General features: G+C 41.7%; 1 protein-coding gene across 3 annotated transcripts in view; it reads left to right on the forward strand.

The window, feature by feature from the left end:
• The window catches only part of numbl (NUMB like endocytic adaptor protein), a 58,843-nt gene that overhangs the window by 7,411 nt on the left and 25,867 nt on the right, over positions 1 to 25,565 (forward strand). Inside the window, exon 1 of one of the 3 annotated variants that reach the window (XM_067594087.1) lies at positions 14,704 to 14,865. The exons of 1 other annotated variant lie outside the window; for it this stretch is intronic. In XM_067594087.1, coding sequence (XP_067450188.1) covers positions 14,831 to 14,865 — 35 coding nt within the window. In that variant the 5' untranslated portion in view covers positions 14,704 to 14,830. Of the gene's footprint in view, positions 1 to 14,703; positions 14,866 to 20,528; positions 20,716 to 25,565 lie in introns of those variants that run through there. One more of the 3 variants, XM_067594086.1, reaches the window with a different exon arrangement.

Raw genomic sequence — 25,565 nt, forward strand, 5'->3', positions numbered from 1 at the left:
ATTCCTTCCTTCTCCTTTCTTGTCACCCCTCACTTCAGTTCTGCAGCACTCACCAACCTTTAATATACCTCATATAGATTTTCTTATCACACCATCATCCTCCTCTCCGGTCCTCTCCTCTCCTCTCCTCTCCTTTCCTTTCCTCTCCTCTCCTCTTCTGTCCTCTCCTCTCCTCTCCTCTCCTCTCCTCTCCTCTCCTCTCCTCTCCTCTCCTCTCCTCTCCTCTCTGGTCCTCTCCTTTCCTTTCCTTTCCTCTCCTCTCCATCTGCCTGTATTTCTATGGTGGCCAGCTGCGCGCCAGATGTGGCCCACTCTCCCAGCTGTTGGCATCATGATCATGAAGAAGACAGGAATGAGATGGAAATGATCCCTCACAAAAAAATAAGTACAGGCGTAGTAATCCTCACGGTACATGTGAGAATGATAAATATATAAAAGAAGGAAGGAAGAATAAAACCCCTATTAACCAGAGTCTGGTACAGGAATGTTACAGTAATATCCTGCCATAATGAGATTAAGAAGAAGAAGCACTGTACTGTACTGAGTACCACAGACACACTGTAAGTCCATATAGGAGCATTATAGTGATGCCACAGCAGATAAGAAAGCCATTAAGTAGAATAAGGTCACTGTTGAGTAGCACGGAGTGACTTTACGGCAAATCAGTATTAGACGTATACATTCATTAGAAGCTATCACAGAGCTATAACAACCCTGCAAGAGAATGTTTTCAGTCAAATTGAATACATTGATTGATCTGGTGGATTTGTTTAGTACAGACAGAGGATTATGAGGAAGCAGACAAGAAACCAAGGAAAACAACAGGCTGTATCATAAACAATGACACAGCAGATGCAAAAATAGAAGAGCGAAAAAGAGGAAAAGGAATGTTGCTGCTGTGTGAAAGCACATCACCCATATGTCAACTTTCAGGAACTTACAATTTGACCAAGTCTTGTAGAAAAAAAAATCACCTCACAGCTTATTCTGTGATTCTGTTGTTTGTTTAATCTGCACAAAAACCTCCAAGTAAAACTGGCAGTTTGTGGACAGAGGCAGGCTAACCGTTTCCCTCGATTTCCAGTCTTTGTGCTAAGCTAAGCTAACAGTTCCCTGGCCAAAGCTTCGTATCCAAGCGACAGACGTAAAAGTGGTATCAATCTTTACTTCTAACTGTTGCTTTAAGAAGTTTCTAGGAATCTTTGCATTCAACTGTTTGACATTATTAACACAATTTATACTTATGAAATGTGTAGCAGCATTTGATCACAGATGTAAGCATCAAATATTAGTATGAAATTATGCATAATTTTATTTGTGGGTGAAAAATAGCTCCTGCCTGATGAAGGGGCCTGCTATTACTCATTACTTTTTAAACTTTGACTTGATATATTGGGCACTCTGACACCACAAAATGTCCTCTACATGGTTCTCACCATCCCCAAATATCTCACATGATCACCTCAAGCTGTTCATTTTCTGAAAGTGTTTATCTGCCTAAAATTATGTAGAACATTGTGTTTGCCGCAAAAACTGTTTTTCAGTATGAAATGTAAGACATTTCAAAAATGGAGAAACCTAGAAATTGAGACCGGGAGAATCCATATCATCCAAACTGATTTTTTTGCAGGAAAGCAGCTATTTGCCTTGGCAGAAGGATGAGGGTGGAGGCCAAGAGGGAAGAGGTGAGGAGCCATTGTACTGTAGGCGCTGGAGAGATGCACAGGGCAGAGAGAGAGATATGAAAGGAGGGAGGAAAGATGGAGGAAGGAGAGGTGTCTTGTTTTGCAGGCGCACACAGCGAGCTGCAGCAAAATGCCACAGGGACCATGACCAAAAAAATAAATAAAAAAGAAACAGCCATTCGGGAGATGGAGATTGTTGATAGTGTTAGCATTTAGAGTGGGTCGTTCCTGTCATGACTGCTTAGGGGCTGTGAGGCAAATACTTTGTGAAAAGGGCAATAGAAAGCGACGTTTTGATTGATTGTAGGTTATTACACAAGAACCATATTGGACTATATACAGCTAATAGGCAGTTCCTGACCTTCAGACCTTTTTTTTTATACATTCTACTTCTCCTTTTACCTCCCCTAATTTTTTATAATCCTTCCTGTCCTTTTCCAATTTCCTCTCAACTCTCAGTTGTTAAAAAGCTCCCTTTGTCCTGCCCCTTCTGCTCCTTATCTTTCTCAGTTCTCCCCCTTTCCTCTCAAAACATCAGTTTCTTCATCTATCTCTCTTTCCCCTCTTTCTCTCTGTCTGCCTCTTTCGGTCAGGGGAAGTGGCAATCGCTGCCTGCTGGCTCCCGGAGGAACAGACCTTCCTTTGTCTGTCTGCACTGTAGGAAGATGAGTAGTCGGTCCACCCAGCAAGCCCAGTATAGGGATTCAGAGTTTGTCTGTGCTGAGCCAGCCACCCAGAAAGACTGTAAATCAGCCAGCCACTCAAGCCAGCTAGTGCAGGGCCTTCCCCGGTCTTTACAGCCAGCCAGTCAGGTTTTATGTTAGGCACTCCAGACTATTAGGAAGAATGGATGGGAAAGCATGGCAGAGACAGAGACAGAAAGACCTTGGTGGAATGTTTTCCAAGCATAACCAAAATGTATGATGACTTTGAAACCAGAACAGAGGCACTGTCATTCAAAAACGCCCTTCCTTACTTGGAGGAATTACAAAATGTGAAATTACTGCAGCCCAATTTATTACCTCATGCCATGGACTGAGGGCAACCAGTGGGAAGTTTTCTGATGATTTCCAATGCTACATGACATTATAGCAGTCAAGTACTGTCCTGGTTCTGTTTTTATTTCACTTGTTAAATACCTTCTTGACTGCTAGCTTAATTCCACAATCTATTGATACTATCTGTGTGATGGAGAGAAAAACAGTAACACCTAAGATTTTCCATTCAGGAGCCTTTAAAGCTGAAACACACTGATATGAGGGGCAAGCGTGTTAATGAGTATTTTAGTTCACTGGAAGAGATATTACTTTGACGAAGACTTGCCTTGAGTCAGTATCAGCCAGTGTGTAATTTAAGCTGCAGAAGTTGATTAAAGAAATAGTTTGACATTTTGGGAAATACACTTATCTGCTTTCTTGCCCAGAGTTAGATGACAAGGTTGATACCACTCTCATATCTGTATGCTAAATATGAAGCTGACTCCATGCAGCCAATTATAGTGGAAGATTAGCTTAGCTTAGCATACAGACTGGAAGCAGGGAGGACAGCTAGCTTGTTTTTAACATAAGTGACTAAATGTATCTACCAACACATCAAAAGCTCACTAAAATATGTTAGATCTTGTTTAATCTGTAAAAAAAAAAGTGTAAAAACATCAATTTATGGTTTGGGGGTTACATGTCGGACCAAGGCGAAAAGTAGGCTAGCTAGCCAGGCTTTTTCTTTATTAAGTTAATCTAATTAACCACTGGCTGTAGCTTAATATTCAACCGACAGATATGAGGGTGGTATCAAAATTCTCACCTAACTTTCGGCAAGAAAGTGAATAAGCATATTTCACAAAATGTCAAACTATTATAAGAAAGAGAAGATCACAGTCTGTGGAGTGAAAAGTTTGTCCATGTCTTCTCATTTTAAGCTCCTCAAACATGACATTTTGGTGATATGTTTTCAATCATAATCATGTTATTTACTCAGTGTCACTGAAATAATAAATCAGTAGTCTACTCCTGCTTTGGTTCCCACTGTTATTCCAAGTAAACTAAATAAATAAAGTTCATAAAAGGAAGAGAGAGAGAGCTGAGATATTTAGAGGCACAGGAAACGAAGGAAACAAGCAGCTTATTGGCGGCAGGTTAGCGCGTTATCTGTCTGTACAAGCTCATATGAGCACACTCCTCTTTTTAGAAAACGTTTCCTAACTTCACCCAACCACATCAAGGCCCTTTTGGGATAGGAAACCAAAAACTACTTTACATCATTACACACAACATGATCCTTCTGATATCATTTTCACAGCTACACTCTGAAATGACTCTACAAGCATGATGAGTACTCTCTCTCTCTTTTTTTCCCAAAATTTTGTTTTAATGGATGAGGCTCCAGGCACCCCAGGCCTCGACAAACTTCAACAAGGAGATCAATAGAAAGTATATAGACTGTTTTCCCACAGGCTGTGTTTGCTCTCACCTCGGATCGCAGAGGAATATTGTGGAGATGCCAAGGCGACACCCAGCCAGCGCGGAAATGATTTGATGTAATGGGAACACTATGGTGTAATTAGTGGAGCCTGTCTCCCTTCATGTCTCACCCCGTACCACCACTTTACTCTCTGAAGTCAATATGTCAGGGGAGGTGAGCGTGCATTTACCATTCTCTTTAAGCCTCCCACCCCCTCTATGTCATCCCTTGTCTCCCTGTTTTCAAAGGATGGCGAGAGGGTAACAGTACGGGTTTACAGGAAGAGGAGAGGGTGTAGTCCGTTCGAAGTGAGGAGAGGAGGATGGGGGAGTCAGAGACGATGAGAGGTTGTGAGGAGAATAAAAATAAATGGCTGCAGGGTTGGACAACTGTCTGACTCAGTCATGTCCTGGATGGTCCAGTTTTACCAGATGGCTGCTTGATATGTGCAGGGAGAACAGAAGAAGACAGTCCAGGCTCTCTATGCCCATGTGTGTGCGTGTTTACATGCGATGCGTCCTGTGTTGCTCACTGTGCTCCACATGAGAATGTGTTATTGCTCTTGCGCTGCATTCCTACGAGCCAGAGGAAAATCTCAACCCCTTTTAACCCCTCTTCTCAGCTGTAGACCAGCTTTGAAGTCTTTTTTTTTTCTCTTTCTCTTCACGCACTCACACCCTGTCTGTACATCTTTTTTCTCACATGGATTTTGTTTACATCCTGGCAGCCAACTCCCCACAATACATTGCTCAGACAAGGACTGTATGGAGGATAGGTGTTGCTCAGTCAAGCTGTATTTGCATGGGATGATGATTTGCACAGAAAAAGGCACAAATGTTCTGACACAAACGCATTTTGAAGGATTTCTGAGACTGGCTGGTTGTTAGCATAGTGAAGGAAAACAAGCTAACATGCTCTCCTCCCTTCTTTCCCCTGGAGACTTGATTTGATGGACAGATCCACAGCCCACAGAGTGGTTGCATGTACCCACTGCTTATGAAATGTAGGATTGTTTATGCATGCTTTCTGTGTCTATGTATGATGTCTGCTGCTCCACAACAACTCCTGCACATTGTTTCTACTGACAGTGAGGAGGATTTCCAATCTACTGTTCTCTAGCAACGCTTTAATTGATTCCTATATTACCTTTATGATAATGTAACTCCTTACATGACAACCAGTGCGTATGTGTGCCTGTGAGATAAGATGTTCAGAGTTCTGATGAGGCGCATACAGAAGCCATCCTATACATGTATTATATATACATGTTCATATTCCCATTATGCTGCGGCATGCAGCTCTCAACTCTATTTCCTTTCACTCAGAGTTTTCGACTCCTCTCTTAAAATCCCCCAGCGCGCCAAAAAATCTTCTAATCTAAGTGTTCGCCTGAGGTCTCAGCTTTACAAAGTAAAGTTAGAGAGATGTGGTTAGGCCCCTCCAGTGTGTTGTGTGGGCTCCTCCGTCCCATGTGTATCAGTAGACTGCTGCCTGTGTTTGTCTTACAGATGTGAAAAAGAAATATGCGTTGTAAGAAGAACAAGGATGAGAAACAGCAGTGTTCAGTTGATGTTATACTGCAGATGATTTAGTTTCTTACTAATTACTTACTAAATACTTAAAATCTATTTTTTCCAATGAGGTTCTTTCAATGCTGTTCCCCCGTTTTAAAAAGATATTAAAAGATGCAGATATTAAATTATTAAAGTAGGACAGTGTCAAGGAAATTATGCCTGGTTTGCCTTAAAACTAACAGTAGTTAAACCTGCAATAATCTTGGCTACTTTGGAGCAGCTAAAACAAGATTTGAAGCCATCACTGACATATTATCACCTTACAAAATTAATATGCTGGATGTGTGAGTAAACAGTCACTTTTTTACACATCATATAGCAAACAGAGCAACAAAAGCATTCATAGAGTTTGGTATCTATCCACCTGATGAATGTAAGTCCAATATTCACTCTCCTTTTAGCTGTCGTTTAACTTTAAAGTGATAATGAGTAAAATATCTGTCTCTTTAGTTGCTAAATGCTCCGCTGTGTTCAGTAGCGAGTTGCTAACTTTGTGTGCCTGCTGTTTGGTGCTGAGTGAGTAGTGTGTGGTGGGTTTTTAGGTTTCTGAAAACAGCTGCCTGCTGTGGCTGAAAATGATGCTGATGACAGCAGTGAGAGTGAACCGAAACAGTACACTTACAGGCTGTAAAACCAAAACAACAAGCTGAAAGGTGCTAAAATTCTTAGTAGAGCTGAGGGAAACTACAGAGTCAGGACACTTTTCATATTACATTCAGTCATACAGTCATTTGGTCACTTGTTAATATTAAAAAAAAAAGATTGTAGTTGCCTTAAAGGACAAGATTTAACAAGACACACACACAAAAAGTTTTTTTTTATACTTTTTGCAAAAATCTTTGTTAAACAAGTATTTCACCAAGCTGTCGTAAAGTGTCCTTTAAGCACAATCTTCAGACCATCTGTGTATATGTAAGTCATACAACTATCTCCCTGTGTGTGTGAATCTGTGCATGGCTCTACGTACTGTATGTAGGTCTGTGTTATCTAATACAATCTGTCTCTATCTAATATTCACACTGCTAACCCTTGGGGGTAAAGAGGCTGAGGAGAGGAGAGGAGAGGAGAGGAGAGGAGAGGAGAGGAGAGGAGAGGAGAGGACAGAAGAGGAGAGGAGAGGAGGGGAGAGGAGAGGAGAGGAGAGGAGGCTTCACATTTGGAGAATGAGAGTAGTAGGATGGAGGAGAAACATGTAAAAGAGGGCAGAGGACTTTGCTTGGCACATATATATGTTATACAGAACTCTTGTTGGAAGTCTCCTGAATTTAAAAGGGAATCCTACACAAAACAGATTTAAGTTGCACACACAGATATACAATACTCTGTAAACCAGGACCCAGTACATCTGTATTGTGCTATAGACATTCCAGTAGTAGATGGATTAAAACGAACATTACGAGCAGAAAACCACTGCCTTCCCTGTAATAGATTCCAGTTGTCCTGCGCTGTGCTATAGTGCAGGCCAGTCGTATTTCATTTGCATCCAGGTATATTGTTTGCATGTGTTGTTGAGGGTGTAAACATGTGGATATATAACCAGTCAGTGTGTGTTATTAAAGACAGGTCGGCAAGGCGAGTGACACGAAATCGGTAATGGATTAAATGTTTTCTGAGCTGTTTTTGATTAAAACAGTGACATAAACTTCAGGAGAATTTCATTCCAGCTCTGAAGTGACTCTCTGTTGACATTTCCAATGTTTTGCACAACTCCTCCGCTGCCTGAACCTGGACCTAATATAGCTTTTTAAATTTTCTCTTTCTCTCAAGCAATCAGTATTTTAGCCATGGTCCTCTCTCTCTCTCTCTCATCTCTCCGCTTTCTCCTATTTCGTTTTGTTCTCCTCCGACACAGCAGATTCACCCCGCCAGCTACACATGACGGAGTGAAAAACAAGAACAGAGCTTGAATCAATTACTCTGTGGATGCACTTGATTTAGTGGTGCTCTGAATAAGCACTTCTGGAGTGATGCTGGTTGCATCAAGCAAGGCAACTTTTCTTTCTTTTCTTTTTTTAAATAAATCAGAGCTGATGGGCGCTGATTCGCTGTCAGCCTGGATGCAGATCATAATGAAAGAGGCGGCAAACAGGGGGGTGGTGAGATCCATGAGTCAGCCTCTTTCTTTCAAGTGGCTTGATTTGAGAAATATGAGATGCACTTTTGGAATAACAGCTTGCTTTTTAGAAGATCACTCAAACATATGATAAATCTTACACTAAATCTTCATATTTATTTATGTTAATGTGGCATAAATGGTTTATTTTTTTCTCACAGACATAATAAAATGCATCAACTCCAGTCAACTGATCATCGTAAGACATCATATTATCTAAAAATGTATTAATTCCTAACTATTAAAGCCATTATAAAGTGATAGTGCCTTGTAAACATGTGAAAAACAGCCTGTTTGTGTCCCTGTTTTTTTCCAGCACTGCTGAAGGCAATTGTTCTTCTCTTCATTGCTTCACAATCGTGTATAAGTCATAGCTTTTGAGCCGTAGTGATCTATCCAGGAAACCTGTCTCCGGGCTTGAGACGTCAGAGGAGGCTTGTTGGAAGATGTCTGGTTAAGAATAGCTCCGTATCTCCGGGGCTTTTGTTTGGGGCGTGGTGCTGGATTTTAGTAAGACTTTCTCAACACCGTTATGGAGCAATCATGAGAGACAACTCTCCTCCTACTGACAGATGGTCATGTGTGGTGTGGTGTGTGTGTGTGTTTCTGCCCACATTTGGGTGATGATTCTGGTTAGCGGGGGAGGGGAAGTGGAGTTTGGGGAGGAAGAGGAGGTGGAGAAGTGTGGGGAGAGGTCAGCGGAGACACAGCTGGTGAGACCCCCACTCCAACCAGCTGCTGCCTCAAAAGAGCCCGTCAGCAGCCTGCCTGCCTGCCTGCCTGCCTGCCTGGCTTTACGTGCATGCCCCTCTCCTTCTCTTTCTCTTTCTGTCCTCTCATCCCCCCATGCTCTCCCTCTGTTGTGTCCCCCTGCAGACTCAGCCCAGCTGTTCCAAGCTTTCTGCTCCCCTCCCCTGCCACCATGCACCCTGACCCCCGCATAAAAAAGAGGAAAAAAAAACCCTTCCTGCATTTTCAAACAAGTGTGCATGTTCCTGAGTGCGCACATACACACACATAAGTACCTATAAATTTCGTCCAGCCCAGGCAGTAATCCAGTAAGTCACATCAAAGGTGTCCCAGGAGTGGAGGTGTATCTAAGGCCTCTGAACCAAGTAGAGGCCTGAGGCTGGAGTAAATCCACCAGCTGGGTCTGGTTCCTCCAGGGTGGACTTGGTTTCTGTCTCTGCATTTGACATCAAATACCTCTTAAAGAGTCATACTGATGGCTTTGCACATTTTGTGCTTATTAACTACAAATTGTGAATACTTAACGTCACTGCTGGCCATTTTCCTGGAAGCCATTAGTTTCATTTTATGCTGCTACGGTGTATAAATCAACTTGCTAAGACTTGAAACATGCTTGAGATAGGTAAGTGATTCACAGGAAACAATCCACCATGTACATAACATCACTGTGTTGACAACAGTTACCAGAAAACTAGCTGTTGCTGATATCTGATATTTGGATGTTGTCTGATGAAAAGCAGTGATGGTATGTAGTGAATACTTTTGTTCTAGTGTCAGGCATGTGGGCTTACAGTACAAGAAGCTCTTAAGCTACATTACATACAGAACTGAGAGAAAACAAACATCTGGCAGTATACACATACATTATGTATCAAACGTAGTATATCAGATATAAACTCAAATGTAGAATGCTTTCATATGATTATTGTAAGACTTGAACAAACACTGAAATCAAATGCTTTTTATGTAAACATGTTAAACATGGACTGAAATATAATGAAAAGTTATGTTATCAGAAGATATAAGCTAGAAGGCAAAAAGGATATGGTTTCTTACATTAATTAATAAGCTAGCAGCCAAGCTAGCAGCTATGTGAGACTGTACTAATGCCTAGTGGTGCTTTGAGCTAAATGCTAATGTTAGGATGCTAACATGCTCATGTTTAGCAGGTATAATGTTTACCATGGTAACCATAGTTGAGTGAGTCAGCATGCTAACATTTCATAATTAGCACTAAACACAAAGTACAGCTGTTAGTTTCACCAAAGTTATTCAAATTCAATGAATCTAAAGATGGTTGACATATTTTAGTCCGGATCAAACAACATTGCTGTGCTGCTAGCCTGGATAAAAGGTTTGCTGTTTCACAACTAACCGTAAGTCTCAAATCCTGAATATCAGAATAGAGTTTTAGGTAATTTTTAAGTCCTTATTTTAACTGCATTTCCACATAACGACAAGAAACTATAGTGCTCTAAATTTTGATGGATGACGGATCTCAAGCAGATCGAATGTCTCTGCAAGTTGATTATCACACTGCTCTGAAATGAAAAGAATACAGTGACTGCCTGCAAGGTAGGAAGGCAGTCTGAAAGCATGCTTTGATAACAGCCGGCAGTCATGTAACATAATACATAATTTGTAGTTAATGGGCTGAAACATGCAAAACCACCAGTATTATCTTTCAAACCAGACAAAGTGAAGGAGTGACTGCTGACTGAAAACATATAATTTGCTGATTTTTTTTTTGATGAATTAATATAAATAAATAAATTATCACCACACAGCTCAGAAGCAGAACTGATGAATGTTCCTGTGATGTGAATGACTTCTGGCTATTTTGCTCGATATTTTCCCTCCATTGGAAAAAAAAACAAACGTACAAGTTCAAATCTAAACTCGGGGGGCCACCCATGCTGCACCTTACCATCCCCAGTTGCAGTGGGTGCTGGGGTGCCACACCCTCTCTCTCCCTCTCTCCCCGGTGCTATTGTTCCCTCGATGACAAGGCCCACGTGCCCCCCTATTCAGCATCCTGGTGGGGGGTAGGCGGGCTCTTTGTCTGGCTGCCATTGTCCCAGACACACGCTCCCATTTGACGGACACACGTGCTGACAAAAGAGAAAGGGAGCGGAGGAGGAGGAGGAGGGGCCACCGCTGGCCATTATTCTCGGCGGTGGTGGCGGTGAAAAGACGAGACGCGCTGGCCATCTGTGGTGCGTGTCTGTAATCTGTAGTGACTGAGGGGGGGGGGGGGGTGTGGACTGCACACACACTCACAAACACGCACACACTTCTCTGTTTCTAAAAGAATCCCTCTCTTTTGTCTCGCCACGCTTTTCTAAGGGCATGACGCCAATTGAGGTGGCTTCCCTTTGCTTTTGATGGGGTTTTGTTTTGCTCTGAAGTGGGGTGTGGAAAAAAAGAGGCCGATATGGTTGGAGTGAACCTACTTTCTCTGGATAGAAAGTGACCACGAGTATCTTCCTTTCCTTTTCTCTTCTCCTCTATATGTCAAAGTGACTATTGTTTAGTGCTGTCTCACTGTTTTCTAGCAACAGGCCTAAACACTAGTGCACCTGTCTTTCTTCTCCGTTTCTCTCTCTGGCCTTGGATGACCCGGTCTGCTTGAGGGTCTTCACCTCAGCAGTGTTTACTTTGCTTCTTCACAATATCCCACCACTTCCCTTTTTCTGGAGGCACGCTGATGTTCGTGGGAAACTGGAGGCTCTAAGACAGGCGAGTTTCTCAAAGTCACTGCAGGATGTTTTCATGTTGTGAAACGCGAGATAACTGTCCCAACTTGTTTCCCTCTTTCCCTCTTTATTTGTTCCTTCCCTTTTTTTTCCTTTCTTCCATCCCTTATTCCTGCGTTCACTCATTCAGTCCTAACTTTGCCATTGACTATTCCTTTCTCTCTCATTAATTACTTCAATTTCTCCATCCATCTTTCTATCCTTCTGTCATTCCCTCCTTTCATTTCCCACTCCCTTTTCTGTTCCTATGACTATCCCCTCATTTCTTTCCTCCCCATTCTCTCTTCTCTGCTTCCTCTCCTCCAGTCCTCTCACACATTAATAAAGGAGATATATTTGGCAAATCCCACAAGACAGGGCATGTCCTTTCCTGAAAAGATAGCAAATTTTCTTAAATAATGATGTGAGTCTCAGATAGAAAAAAAACACCAGTACAGCTGAGCAAAAGCTGTAAAATCTGGTATTTCTTTTTTTTTTTTTTTGGATGATCCAGTATTTTCACTATTTCAATTTTCTATTTTCTTCTTCTTCTATTTTCACCTACAAGACTCATACTATACAATGTTTGCTTAGGTTTTTAAAACACGTAAGACATTTTTGGATTATCATCACATATTTTCATGCCTTTTCAAATGTTTTGGTATCAAGTTGTGTATTGGCCTTGAGAAGCCCACATGAGCAGTGTGATGCAGCACCGCCACAGTGCCTGAATTTCTAAATCCATTTCCCCTGCCTGTGTTTCTGCGTGAGCTTTGGCTTTTAGTGCCGGTCGATAGGACACGACCACCCTGTGAAGGTCATTGAGTCTCACTTCTCCACAACAACCAAAACTCCCAAACCACTGTAAATTGTCTACTGCCACAATGATAACACAGACTGACTGTCATTTCTTCTCATGTTTCTCTCTATGTAAATAAAAAAAACCCTACTCTGCCTCAGAGATATTTTCCTTTTTTTTCCCTGTGTAGTAAGTTTCTGTGTCACCAGATGTTGCTGTAAGGAGGTTTGTTATGATGTAGGCAAACAGAAAAGGACAGGGCTGCTTCCTTGTGGCCCAGAAAACGCCGCAAGATTTGTTCTCCGAGGACAGTTTGAGGGCAAGCAGACAGATGGCTGATGTCACACAGGCAAACAGATAGATTGACAGACAGATGGATAAACAGACAAATAGATAGTAGATGCATATATACACAGAGCAAGATTTTGACTGTCTGCAATGTGTAAGAGGATATTATAAGCAAAAAAAATGTAGGAGCAACATATATCATTTAATTTTTAAGCTATATTATCAAGAGAGGCTGTTATATGAACATCTAGTCAACTTCCAAATGCTTTCTGTTTAGGAATGCAAAAGCAAAGACAGACAATCTTGTCAGATAGACACAGACAGAGAGTGATGGTGATGTTAAAAGCTTTAAAAGCTTTATTGATTTTAGAGTTTGGGGCTTGTATCTGGTTGCTTTACATGCATAAACATGCATTATGCATGAATGCATTGTATCGACAGTCAACACTTGAAATCTGAAGAAAAGGGACTTTTACACGGTGCTCACATTGAGACAGCACACGTTTTGCATTCAGCGCACACATCCGTGTGAGTGTCAGCAAGCTGGATCTGAAGCTCTTCCTGTCTGGACAGATCTGACACAAGGTCAGAGGTGAGAGGTCAGAGAATGTGACCTGGAAAATGACACACACAGACACACACAAATACACAACATGAACACAAGCAGCTGGCCTGTTACCATGACAGTGTGCTTTAACTTTTCTGTCCAGCAGGGGTGCTGTTACACAGGCAACAGACTTGTCTCCTCTCTGCTTCTCTTTCCTCCTCTCCTCTCTCCATGCCATTCAAATTACTCTAGCAGCACAAATACCGCACATCATTGTGCGTGCTAGTAAAGTCTGCCGTTCTTACTTTGTACATGTAAATGATTGGGAGGAAGACTCTCTCCATGTTTCTTTCTGTTCCTCTGTGTTACTCACTCCTTCCTCTCTGCTCCTCACCGGGAAGATGTCGCTGTGATCAGCGCAGAGGGAGGTCTCCTTTCACCCACAATGTTGTCACTGTCTGTCTCTCTCCCCTCACGCTCATCTGATCTCAGCACAGTGAAAGAAATGTGTGTGTGTGTGCGCGTATTCATGCTGCTCCACTGCTTCCTCTGCCTTTCTATTTTTGTGCTTTTCCAGAGTTGCTGTTTCTCTCCCAAATATCTGTCACCCCCCCCCACCCCACCACTCCCCCTTCCGCTTCCCCTTCTCTTTCACTCTCACTCCCCTCTTGAAAAAAAAAAGCCCATACCACTGGTTGCCATGGGATCCGGTTGCCAAGCAGCAGCGAGTTTTTCACATGGTCCTCGCGTGTGTGTCGTAGTGTGACGGAGTGTGGATGACATGTTGATTGGGAAGACGGAGAGAGGTTTAAAAACTAGCTGCTGGTCGGCCCCGAACACCTGACCCATATATACACACACACCCTAGAGGACGGAAAGCTATTGATCATGTAATCTAGTGCCAAACTTGATCAGTTGACATACACACAGCCTGTTTGTGTGTGTTTGTCCAGAAGCCACTTGAAGGTACATTCACACACTCCATCTTCTTACAGTTGGTCAGGCTTTGTCTGTAACTAGCTACAGGCTTTACATTGGTCTGTAGAAAACGATACGTCGTGGATAATGGAGACATACTATGATGATGAGGGGAGAGAGAGAAAGAAGAAAAAGAGAGTGGTATTGACCAGAGGCAGAAATCGATGAGCAGCCTGTCAGGATAAGGCAGTGGATTTGGCTGTCACGCCTCGCTATTGGACTGCTCGTCCATCTGGATGCAGTTTTGCAGATTGGGACTGGATGAGAAAGAAGGTGGTTGGTGGATTCTTTGGCAGAACTGAGTGGATGATCAAAATGTATCAGACTTTTTTATCAGCAGATGATTGGATGGCCTGTGTTTGGTTTAGCAGAAGTCACTGAGGCGGCGAGATAACATGATGAAGAGCTGGAGCAGCTCAAATCTCCTTTGTTAGAGCAGAGTAACCAAGCATGAAGATTAAACCCACTTAAAGAGTACTCCCCTGTTTTTGTGCAGAATGTCACTGGGCTCTTATTTACTTATCTTACATTAAAGCTGCAGTTATCAATATTTTTATATTAACAATGGATTTATGACCACCTGTGATGTGAATGGGTCACTCAAAGTGACAAACCCACAGTTCCCCTATGCTTTATGGAGTTTTTTAGCATCCATTAATGTTTTGGTTTTAAGACCCACAACTGTTTTGATCTGCCCTCTTATCAACCTCATTTCCTGCTGCAACAGGAAGCTTTTTTTCAGTGAAGAAATTTTCACTATAGGCTACCTGCTCAGTCTCAAATGGCAGCAGACAAAGTTAGGTGAACACAGGGGAGCATTTAGCAGCTAAAGAGCCAGATATTTCCCTCAAAACAGAGCTAAAAGGAGAGTATCGACAGGTTGCCAGACACACGACTCCAAATGAATGCTAATGTTGCTCTGTGTCTGGTGGATGTGTAAGTATGCATCTTTTTGCTAACATGTTCAGCACAACTTTATAAAGTGATAATCTATCAGTGTTGGTGTTTACAACATGATGCACTGCCCTTAAATTGCTAAAAAAAAAGAAAGAATGAATGCAGGTTTAAGAAGCGTTTGTCCTCCTCTACATGTGTAATATGGTACGTTTTTCTTTAAAATGTGTTTTTTTCATTTCCTTCATCCTTGCTGTAACTGATGTGTTTGATAGTGCTGAATTACAGACCATCATGACATGTTTTGCGGACACACACACACATTTACTATTGAGGTTTTGGGTGTATGCCTGAAGCATGTGGTATGTTAAAGGAAATTATGTCATAGTAAGTGGTTAGATTTTAATTTCCTCCGCTCGGCGTAGTCACAGTAAAGAAAACAAGAAAACACAACATTTTTGTGGATCGTGTGAACACGATTCTGTTTTGACTTGTGATTTCCATATTGTTTTTTTAGTTAAATGATACTTATATAATGTAGGAAAAACAAAGCAATTGATTTAAACAGCTAGAGTTGGAGCCTTATACAAACATAATCCTGTTTTGAAAAATCCTAACTTGTTTATGTAAATGTTGCACACAGCATCTCTCAGTTTGGCCTGAGAACAGCCTTCTTACAGCTGTCGTCTGATAAACAGTTTGTCCATGAAAATCCAAACTTCCACGTCAATTTGAAAAGCAGCAACAAGGCTTTGCGTGTCCAGTAGAGTAGTCAAGTATAATGCTGTAAAATTCACCTTCCTATACGTCATTGTACTGGTTCAAATCTTTTTGAGGATTCATATAATTTTCTCCTGATATTGAAAGTTCAAATTGGGCTAATTTCAAGCCAGAATTACTTGATTAGTATAATGAAATAAGAAAAACAGCAACTCTAATCACAGTAATCACACTTAATTTTTAAAATTAGTGTCATTAGAGCTTCCAGCAAGGATACAATAAGTAGGTTATTGCTTGTTACTGTATACAAGTCTCTGCTTGAGGCCCTGCATGCTGGCCACTGATGCATTGGAGGATTGCTTAATAACACGTAGAGTTAGATTATTGAGTATTTGTAACCCTACAGATCATTAATTGTGGTTGTGTGTGTTTCTTGTGTAATTGTTGTGTGTTCCTCTGTGTGTGTGTGTGTGTGTGTGTGTGTGTGTGTGTGTGTGTTAGAAGAAGCGTAATTTACATTCAGACAGTGTTGGTTAAAATAACAGGCTGTTAGGGAGTCACTGAGGCATAGCAGTTGTAAAACCACAGAGTCTCCGATTTAACATGCTCACACACATACACACACACACACACACACACACACACACACACACACACACACACACACACACACACACACACACACACATACGCAGACAGCATGATTATATTTCTCTGTTTCTGCTCTAACTGGTGGAAAGGCTCACTTGCAACACGTGCCAGAGGGCTTATTTGTTGCGAGCAGGAAGTGTGTCTGCTACCACCTGGCTGGTGAGATCATCATGTTTCATAACTACACAGCAGCTATAATAGGCTTATGTTAGCCTCTGCCCAGTAGACAGATATACACAGTCACACAGATGAATATGCATGCACAAGCAGATGCCTGCACACACAAACACAGACACACAGTCATATTCACACAGCTACTCTACTAGTATGCACAGAACTGTAGAGATAGCCTAATATCTGCCGTACCTTCCTCTGATTTGTTTAAAACTCTCTCTTTTGTCTTCTTCTGTGGCTTTGTCTTCTCCTCTCCGCTTATTTTTAGATCCCTCTATTTCTCACCCACCTCTTCTTTCTGTCTATGCGTCTCGCTTCTTGAGAAGTGCAAAAGAAAGGAGGAGGAGGACAAGTTAATAACGATCAAGATAAAAGGTCTATAGACCACAGAGCAAATGATAGAACTTAAGTGGAGTTCAAAATGAGGGAAAGTAATAGTTCTTACCTTTAAGATCTATATTTTTCTCACCTACTCATGATAATAACGATCGCCCTCACCTTTGTCAGTTATTACTAATTTCTCTGAAACAAATAACATATTGTAATTACTAAAAGTTGTTTTTGTTGTCAAATAACTGCCAATTTAGTTGATACAGACAATGATTGCATGGAATTATGTTGAGGACATCAGATTTAAAGAAAAAAAAAAACAATAAACAATAGACCATCATTACCATCCTGATGGCATTTGTGTGGGGTTTTGTTTTTTGAAAATGTCACAAAGATACTGTGCACCCTTCAACAATAGAAAATAACCTAACCATCTGAAAATAATGTGGCGAGTGCGTGCCGTTATTATAATGGGAGACCATCTTTTGTTAGTCAAAAGTTAGCCTGTTATGACAAGTGGATGTCAGGGGTCAGTGTCGTGACCAACCAGGAAAAGATATTTCCCAGACGTTCATCAAACCTATATAATTGTGTTTTTGTTAGCATGTCATGTTACTTAACACCAAAAAGTAACATGTTGCTGACCGCAGGGGTTGTGGAATATGTCTTCAATGCCACATGTGTTTTGGATGACTGGATTAGATAAAAGAGAATACTGTGTTGTGCAGATGTGTATGTGAGTTGCATCAGACTATGCAGTGGTTTGTTTGTGGTGCATATTTATTCACATCTTGTTGTAATTGGGGCAAGTCTACAGATGAAGTCTAAGACAAGTTTTCCAGCGGGGACATTGAGGTACATCACAGTCACAACCAGAAAGATGCTGGACCTGTCAGCTTTTCATGTCACCACTGTCAACACACTGGCAATAAGCATAAAGAGACATGGTGTCAAATGGAGGCAGTTAGCTACAAATACTCTGTGTATTGTGAAAGCTGTGTGTGTGTGAGAGACTTGAACGAAGTCAGCGCACTACAAGGGTGTTTTGATCCCTCTCAGTCTCATCTATTGTTGAATGAGGTGTTGGAGGTAAACAGCTTAGGGGATGAACTGGCACCATGAAAGGTTATGAATGTGTGAGAAGAGAGTGATAGCATTAACAGACGACACACCACTGAGTTACAGTGTCAACAGGCTGCCAACCCTGTCTCCTAGAAATTACATTCATATACGACTAAATTGCAACCGTAAGTATGTTTAATTAGAAATGTAATGCTGGCATTACAGAATTGAGGATGGTTGTTGTCTGGTACCAGCTTATACACAAACTTTAAAAGTGAGTAGTTCTGAGGAGGCAATTTAAATGTGACTGTCCAGGACTTCAATGAGATCAGGGACAAATTTGCATTCAATCTAAGCTAGCCACCTTCCCTGACTTGGATCCCATTGCGTTTTCAGTACATTCATACCTTTACTTGAGTTGTAAGATGTGTGAGGTGTGAACAAGGTGTAAGGTGTGGTTTTAGCCTGCTTAAAATTGTCCCTAAATCCCCCCGCCTATAAACCCCCAACTGCCAATAAACCTTTAAACCTCCCTCCCCAACCATCTCTACAAGTCAACTAATGCTATTTTCTTCAAGCTCCAGGCAAAAGCCTCCTAGACTCTCAAGGTCAATTTCTCCTTCCTGCCTGTTGTTGTGTTAGCCTTTAATCCCCAAACAACTCATCTTGAGAAACGGCCCTCCACCTCTCTTGTTCAAGTTCAATTACCAGTCCTGTTACCTGCTGTACTTCTGTATGTCTAACCTTCCTCCCTTCTTGCCTCAGCAACAGCACTGTCTGTTCAGTTACCCATCACTTTTCCCAAGGCCCCAACCACCAATTTCCTCTCCAAGTAATTGGCCTGAAACCTAACTGTACTTTCAGTTTCAACTCTCATCCAGCCCTTGCTCTTCTTTATACCAGTCTCACCGGGAGTGAAAATAGCCCTGGGTTAAAAAATTGTAAGGGTCTGCATAGGTGGGAATATGTTGCTTCAGGTATGATGATGAAATATGATCCAGTGAGTCCAGTTTGAGTTGTTGATCCATGAATGTGAAGACTTTCAGTCTTCAGTGTAATCTTGCATTTGGTTAAGGTAAAGGAAAGATCATAGTTTCAGTTAATCAGTCAGTGCTTCAAATCGCTACAATGCCATAATCTTTCCCTAACCTCAACCAAGTGCTGTCCCTAAACAAAACCACCTTGCTGGATGATGTTGCATCGCATTGCATCAACAGTTGTGCCAGGTTCGACTCTTCTGTTGGACTACCTGACATCGGCATTCTCTCTGCATGAATGCAGTGGTCCCATTCAACTAAATGTGGAGCTGAGTTTTCACACACAGTGCTTTTGTATGCTTAACTCAGCCCCAGTTCTTCTAGTCCTAGCTTTAATCCTCACTTGATCTTTGCTTCTGTCCCTGCACCAGCCCTCCAATCAAGGCATAGCACCACTTTTCTGCTTAAGCTTTGACTCAACTCTTGCCCAAGTATCAGCTATCTTGCTGCTCTTGCTCCTCTATTAAATTAGATTAGTTTTTTATCTGGAGTAAGATTTCCATGTTTCTCAGTCACATAATTTGTAAATGGTGATGTAATGCGGAGGCAGTTTGATACATTGACTGCTCCACATTTGATATACAACAGAAGAGTCGACCTAAACAGTATGTAAATCAGGTCTTTGCAGCATGACCCACAAACCTCTCGAAACTCCCAACCCCTGCAAACAAACTTTCAAACTAGATTTACTGTAACTGCTCTGAAATAAATTACAGTAGAGCAACTGATAGGCCAGTTCTCACCTCATTTACCACTTAACTACTGAAAAGAAAGTAACTTAACGCTCTCCCCCAGTGTACCAGAGTTCGCCCATAGCAGATGGAGAGCAAAGAAAACTGTGTCACCACCCGCCATGACTCGCTTAATCACCCCTCCACTTTCTCTTTCTCTTTACCAAACCTCAACACCAGCACTGGGATGTTTTCAGAGACGGATTTCCCCGAAATGTTTGGATGAAGTAGCTTTTCCTGCGAATGTTTTCCCAGCTTGAAAATATGGTAGAGAAACCAATGCATACCCAAAACATGGAACGCTCATACTACCAAGTGCTTGAGCGGGTGTGGTTTCTAGGTTTCATCAGTTTGAAAAGGAAGTAACTTAACTACTACTTAATCATCTGTTGGGCTATATTTCTGTGCCCTGCCCTTCCAGTACTGGGGAGCAACCCTCTTCCTCACGTCCAGTAATGCCCCAGTGGAAACATACTACCAGGCTGAGTTCCAGTCCTCACTTTAAACACATCCTCCAGTCCTGGCCCTATTCCCCAGTTCCAGCTCCAGTGCCTGTCCCCAGACTCCAGCCCCAGTTGTCGCCCTCTCCCCCAGTGCACTCTTGACCAGTGCACCCATAGCAGATGGAGAGCAAAGAAAACTGTGTCACCACCCGCCATGACTCGCTTAATCACCCCTCCCCTTTCTCTTTCTCTCTCTTTCTATCCTCCCACTCCCTTCTTTCCTTACTCTCAGGATTTGGAGCATCAAACATTGATTTGTCTTTATTTTTAGAGCAGCTGTGAGTGTGCGTGCTTGTACAGTATTTGTCTGGGTGTATCTGTCTACCAGACACTCTACCACGCTGGGTTGTGGGCAGTTTTGATTGTGTTTGGGTGCATCACTGTGCGTGTATTTTCTAGTGCATCAGGACTCCTTTTCCAAGTTAATCCCTTAAGAAGAGGTGTGGTTCTCTCTCACTCCGCGCTCCCTCTCCTCTCTGTCCCTCACTCCGAGCGTAATATCATCACACGCTCTCTCGCTCCTCTCCTCCTCTCATCTTTTTCTTGTGCTGTTGTTATCGCTGTGGCCACTAGTCTGAGGGAGTTCTTTCTCTCAGCCTGTCATCTCTGCATCTCCTCTCATCTGCTGCCGTTTCTGTGTGAGATGAGTTCTTGTGGCGAGATGGCGGAGGCCATTGAACTCAGGTGAGTGAAAGAGTGAGCAGTGGGTGTGAACAGTGTGTTTGTGTGTGCACAGGAACTGGCAGGTGACACTCAACTTATGTATGTGCATTCACTTTATTTGTGTCTGTGCATACATCTATATGTTTTTCTGCATGTGTGTCTGTCTGATTTTGCACCTGCATGTATTTTGGTTTTAAACTGGGTCGACTGTTTCCGTAGCAATCAGCACCTTGGGCTATTTTTCCCGGCCTCACCTCTTTTTCTGTTCATCAAGTTGACCCTGTTTCAACAAGGCAGAAATCTGCAAGCTCTATGGAGGTCAACAGGAAATCTGCAGTGTTTGTAACAGTGATAGTTGTGGTTTGTTGTTGCTGTTGTTATTGGGTTATTGGCTACGGTGGTATTTTCAGTCACTGCCAAACTGGTAATAGGTCTAGTCTAGCCTGTATCCACAGGGCTCATAGCGGCTAATAGCCTTAGCAGATGCATTAGCCCCCATGCCCATATGGAAGGGATTAAACCCGCTAAATTGATACAAACACCCAACATCTTTTTTTTTTCCTGCACAGTGTTCATGCATTCATGTGTTTTTGTGTGCGTGTAGAGACATGAGTCTCTTCATATGTGTGTGTGTGGACACTTGTGCAGAAAAGATGTAAGTTTCCAAGCCCTGTCAGGCTGAAGGGAGGGACCGTTTTGTTTAAATTTCCTCCTGAATGCAACATTTCCTCTCTCTCTCTCTCTCTCATGCCGCCCTCATGATGAGACAGTCGAGAAGGACAGCTCTCATGTGTTTTGGAAAACAGAATAAGAACAAGGCGAAGAGTGAGAGTACTGTGGACCACAGAGACCTATGTAATGAGTGAAACGAGGACAAATGAAGAATAGCAAGACAGAGACTCAACAGGAGGGAGAAGATGAGAGGAGGGTGTGAAGGTTGAGTTTGAAGAGCGGAGGGTGAAAATTAAGAGGGAGGAAAGGATATGAGAAGAAGAAGTCATGGTATAGTTGATCTTTAATGGAGAAAAATGAATTCCCTGCTTTTTTTCAGCAGAGGAAGCAACAGATAGAAATAGACTGAAGATCTTGTTACTTGGTTTGTCTGTCATCTTATGGCTTGTAGAAATAACAAAAGCATGCCACAGATTTATGTTACCATTAGAGAGAATTATTTAACACTTTCAAAATGCGAAGAGAAACTTTCGACACACACTGGAGACAGGATAAGAGAAAACAGAAAGATGTAGAAGGAGATGAGAAAAGAATAGATCTGAAAAATTTGAATGTTTCATGAAAGCGGCAGTTTTCGATAGACGCAGAACCTCTCAAAAACCAAGAGACGGTTAGAGAAGGTTAAATTCAACTTCTTTTGACTGAGAGTTCTGTTTGTGTGAATGCAAGCTGCAGAGCTACACCGGGGTCACTTGGCATTCTTCGCTGACACAAAAGTCTGACGTACAATCTGCACAATTCAAGCTCAAGGGTGGGGTTGACAAGACATTGAGATATTGCCGCAGCAACAATGGATTCTTCAGTTCGGGAACATTTGAGTTCAGTGTTTAAATTTGTGAAGTGTTTGCGTTTGAGTTCAGTGAAATAAACTTTTTCACAATCTTTCTGTATGTAATTTAGTCCCCTGAAGTTCATCTATGTTTTAAAGCAATACCAGTAAAGTGACGATTGGTGTTGAGTATGAGGTTCACAGCTAGGTGTGAATTGCCCTCTTCATGAAGTACTCTCAAGTTATTCAATAATTTCCCTGTTTTGTGAGTTAAAAAGACCCCGGAGATGAAAGTGTACCACACACTTTAATGTAATATCAGAGACTTAGTGCTGATGATAAGCTGGCCTGCGGCAGTGGTCTAGTCTAGTAGGAGAGAATACAAAGTGGGAACATAGCACCACAATATGATACCGGAGCATATCGACTAGACTGCTCCACTTCACGCCTGGCTGCACTGTGTTTAGATTAGTTCCCACCACGCACACACTTTTCCCGTCACAGTTACAGAGTCACGCTGACATACAGACTTATGACACATATGCAGGCACATGCCATACACATATGAGTGCATGTAGAGGTGGAAGTACACAACTACACTTACAAACACACATTAAAGCTAGCATGGTCCGTGCCCTCTTAGCCTGCTGTTCCAAGGGCAAAGAGGGATTTGGATATTGTTATGTTAATCTGCCTCTCTTTTGTACACAAGCATGTGCACGCAGGTATGAACACACGCAAGCATGCACGGACTCTTGTGCACAAATGCATGTATACGTTTTGATCTACACAAAAAAAGACAAAAACTTTATCTTACAAAAAACTAAACAATAAAAAAGAGACAAGTTACCCTGCAGAAACACAAGCTATAACACACACACACACACACACACACACATACACACACACGCAAACAATCTCCTCTCAGCTTAACTTGGATGGGTGGGAATTTAAACAGTGGCAGGAGGGGCAGTGACACAGCACCATGATAAGCTGTGGAGGAAGAGGATAATAGGTGTGGGAGCTGTGTGCATGTGTGTGTGTGTCTCCTGGGGGGGTGTTGAGGTGACAGAGCATGTGTATCTACATGTGTGAATATGTGTGTGTGTCTCCTTGGCTTCACACGCACTCTCTCTCTGCAATAGCTAATATAATTGTAATTTGAACTTTCCCAGCTAAATCCTATTTGCAGAAAAGGCTGGGGAGCGAATAATCTTAATTGCAGGATGTTTTCCCAAACCCCCAGTCCTGTAGACTGACCTCCTCAAGCAGCCGCTGGACCCACTGCATTGATTGTTCCTCTCTTACTCTACTTCTGGTGCTTTATCGTAGCTGTGATTTGAATTTTGTTGTTTTCTTTTAAGGGGGGATTTATCGAATTTAACTGATCTCAAGGTTATTTAGTTTGTGTACTGAATAAGTTGTATGCATGTGTGGAAACTTAGGAGTGTGTGCCGGTGTGTTTAAGCTGATATTACTGTATGTTTGTCTGTTTATGTCAGAATGCCAGTAAATCTTATTTAGCTGTAGTCAAACCATGGCAGAATCGACTCTGGAAACCTGTTCTGCTTCCTGGATCCATCCATCTTCATAGTGTTAGTGACACCTAATTTCATTCCAACCTTTCCCAGAGTTTACCCATCTTGTCTAAAAGTTGTCTAACTTATCGTGCTGTAAATCTAACTGTTTGACTCTGAGGTGTCAAGATTAACTAGAAAGTGTCCATCTCTCTCTGTTTGCTTTAGATTTCAATTTAACTTGATGCAGAATGAACTTAAATTCAGTTTCTTTTCATTTTGGCCATCACACTTTTCAGTAATAATATTGTACTTGTCAAGTTAATTGCTGAGATTGCAGTAAACTTGGCGAACTGATTTTCTGAGGGAATGCGGTGGCATTGCTAAAAAGAAATGAAGTGGGACGAGAAACACGAGCATTTAGACAATTATACAGGTTTTAAAGGTTATTTGGATGAGAAAACAAAGAGAAAACAAAGGCGAACAGTAAAATTAGTACGCAACTTAAACGTCCACCACAGATTACAAACTGGCTTCCCGGCTCAGCTGGGATATGGTATGATATGGTACTTAATGTAGTTGTGAGCATGCACAGTTTCCTGTGCAATGAGGAATTATCGCTGACATTTTGGGTGCACTCACTTTCATTTTACCTCTAAATGAAGTTGTTTAGACGTTCTCTGACTAAACTGTTGGCTTGTTTAATACCTGCTTGTGTTTCTCGCCTTGTTAAACTTGTCTGCTGTTCCCAGACTTCAGCAATTACTTTTTTATAAATTACAAATGAACAAAAATAAAACCAAAGTTGGATGAAACTGCAATTTTACATGTTAAAACTAATGTCAAGTAAAAGATACAAAGTCTTGACGTGTTCAAAAAGGCTTCAACACACCAATAGTTAAGTTTTCTGAAGACTTTTGTGGCTCCTTATCAGCTTTTTCACACAAACTGTAACACTTACAGCAAACCAAATGTTGCAACTTGCTGGTTACAAACAGACTTGAAATGCATTTTTAAATGAGATTCTGCATCTTTTCCATACCATGCACATTCAGTATAAATACCTCCACCCTGTTACAGAACTGATCCTGGATCAGCAGATTGAGTCACCTCCTCATCCAGTCCTGTGATCATCATCACGATTACAACATCTTACTCACTCACCATTCACCTGTTACTGTAATCATGCACCGAATTCCCACACTGCACTGCAACCTGAGTCACAGAGGACGATTCAACCTCATTATGCAAGATACCCACCAGCTAATACACTTAGCACAGCTTTCTGTAATGCTTCCCTCTGCCCAGAAACCCCTCTGAAAGATCATAATGCATTAGAGGCTCCGAGGAAGGACGGGACATGTTTGCATCCGTGTCTATCAGTCAATGTCAAGCTAATTAGTAACTATGTTGACATTCTGACACACACACTCTCTCTCTCTCTTCTCTGTCTAATTCATCTAACTTATTCTCCTCAGGCACTGTTAAGAAGTCATGGCTCATAGACTTCAATGACAAATACAACATAATCAATATGACCAACAGCAGGACAGAACAAATAGCAGTAAAAGAAAATATTAATCATATTAATATTAGTTGTGTTAGTTGCTACCTGAACATATTACCAATCTGTCATTAGAAATCGATTCAGTTCAGTTGGGACTGAATTCACAAAGTAAAAATGTCAACAGCTCTTTTAAAAAATGCAGCTACATTGTAAATAAAACATTTTTATTATGGTTTGCAAAATAATCATTCATTTTCTCAGGTTCTGAGTGTCTTTGCCTCAGTTGTGGGCAATTTCTGTCATGTTTGCGCCTTCTTGCTAAGTCAAATGTACCAAGAAATGACTT

The sequence above is a fragment of the Thunnus thynnus genome, chromosome 7 (genome assembly GCF_963924715.1).
Source record: "Thunnus thynnus chromosome 7, fThuThy2.1, whole genome shotgun sequence".
In the NCBI taxonomy this organism is placed as follows: domain Eukaryota; kingdom Metazoa; phylum Chordata; class Actinopteri; order Scombriformes; family Scombridae; genus Thunnus; species Thunnus thynnus.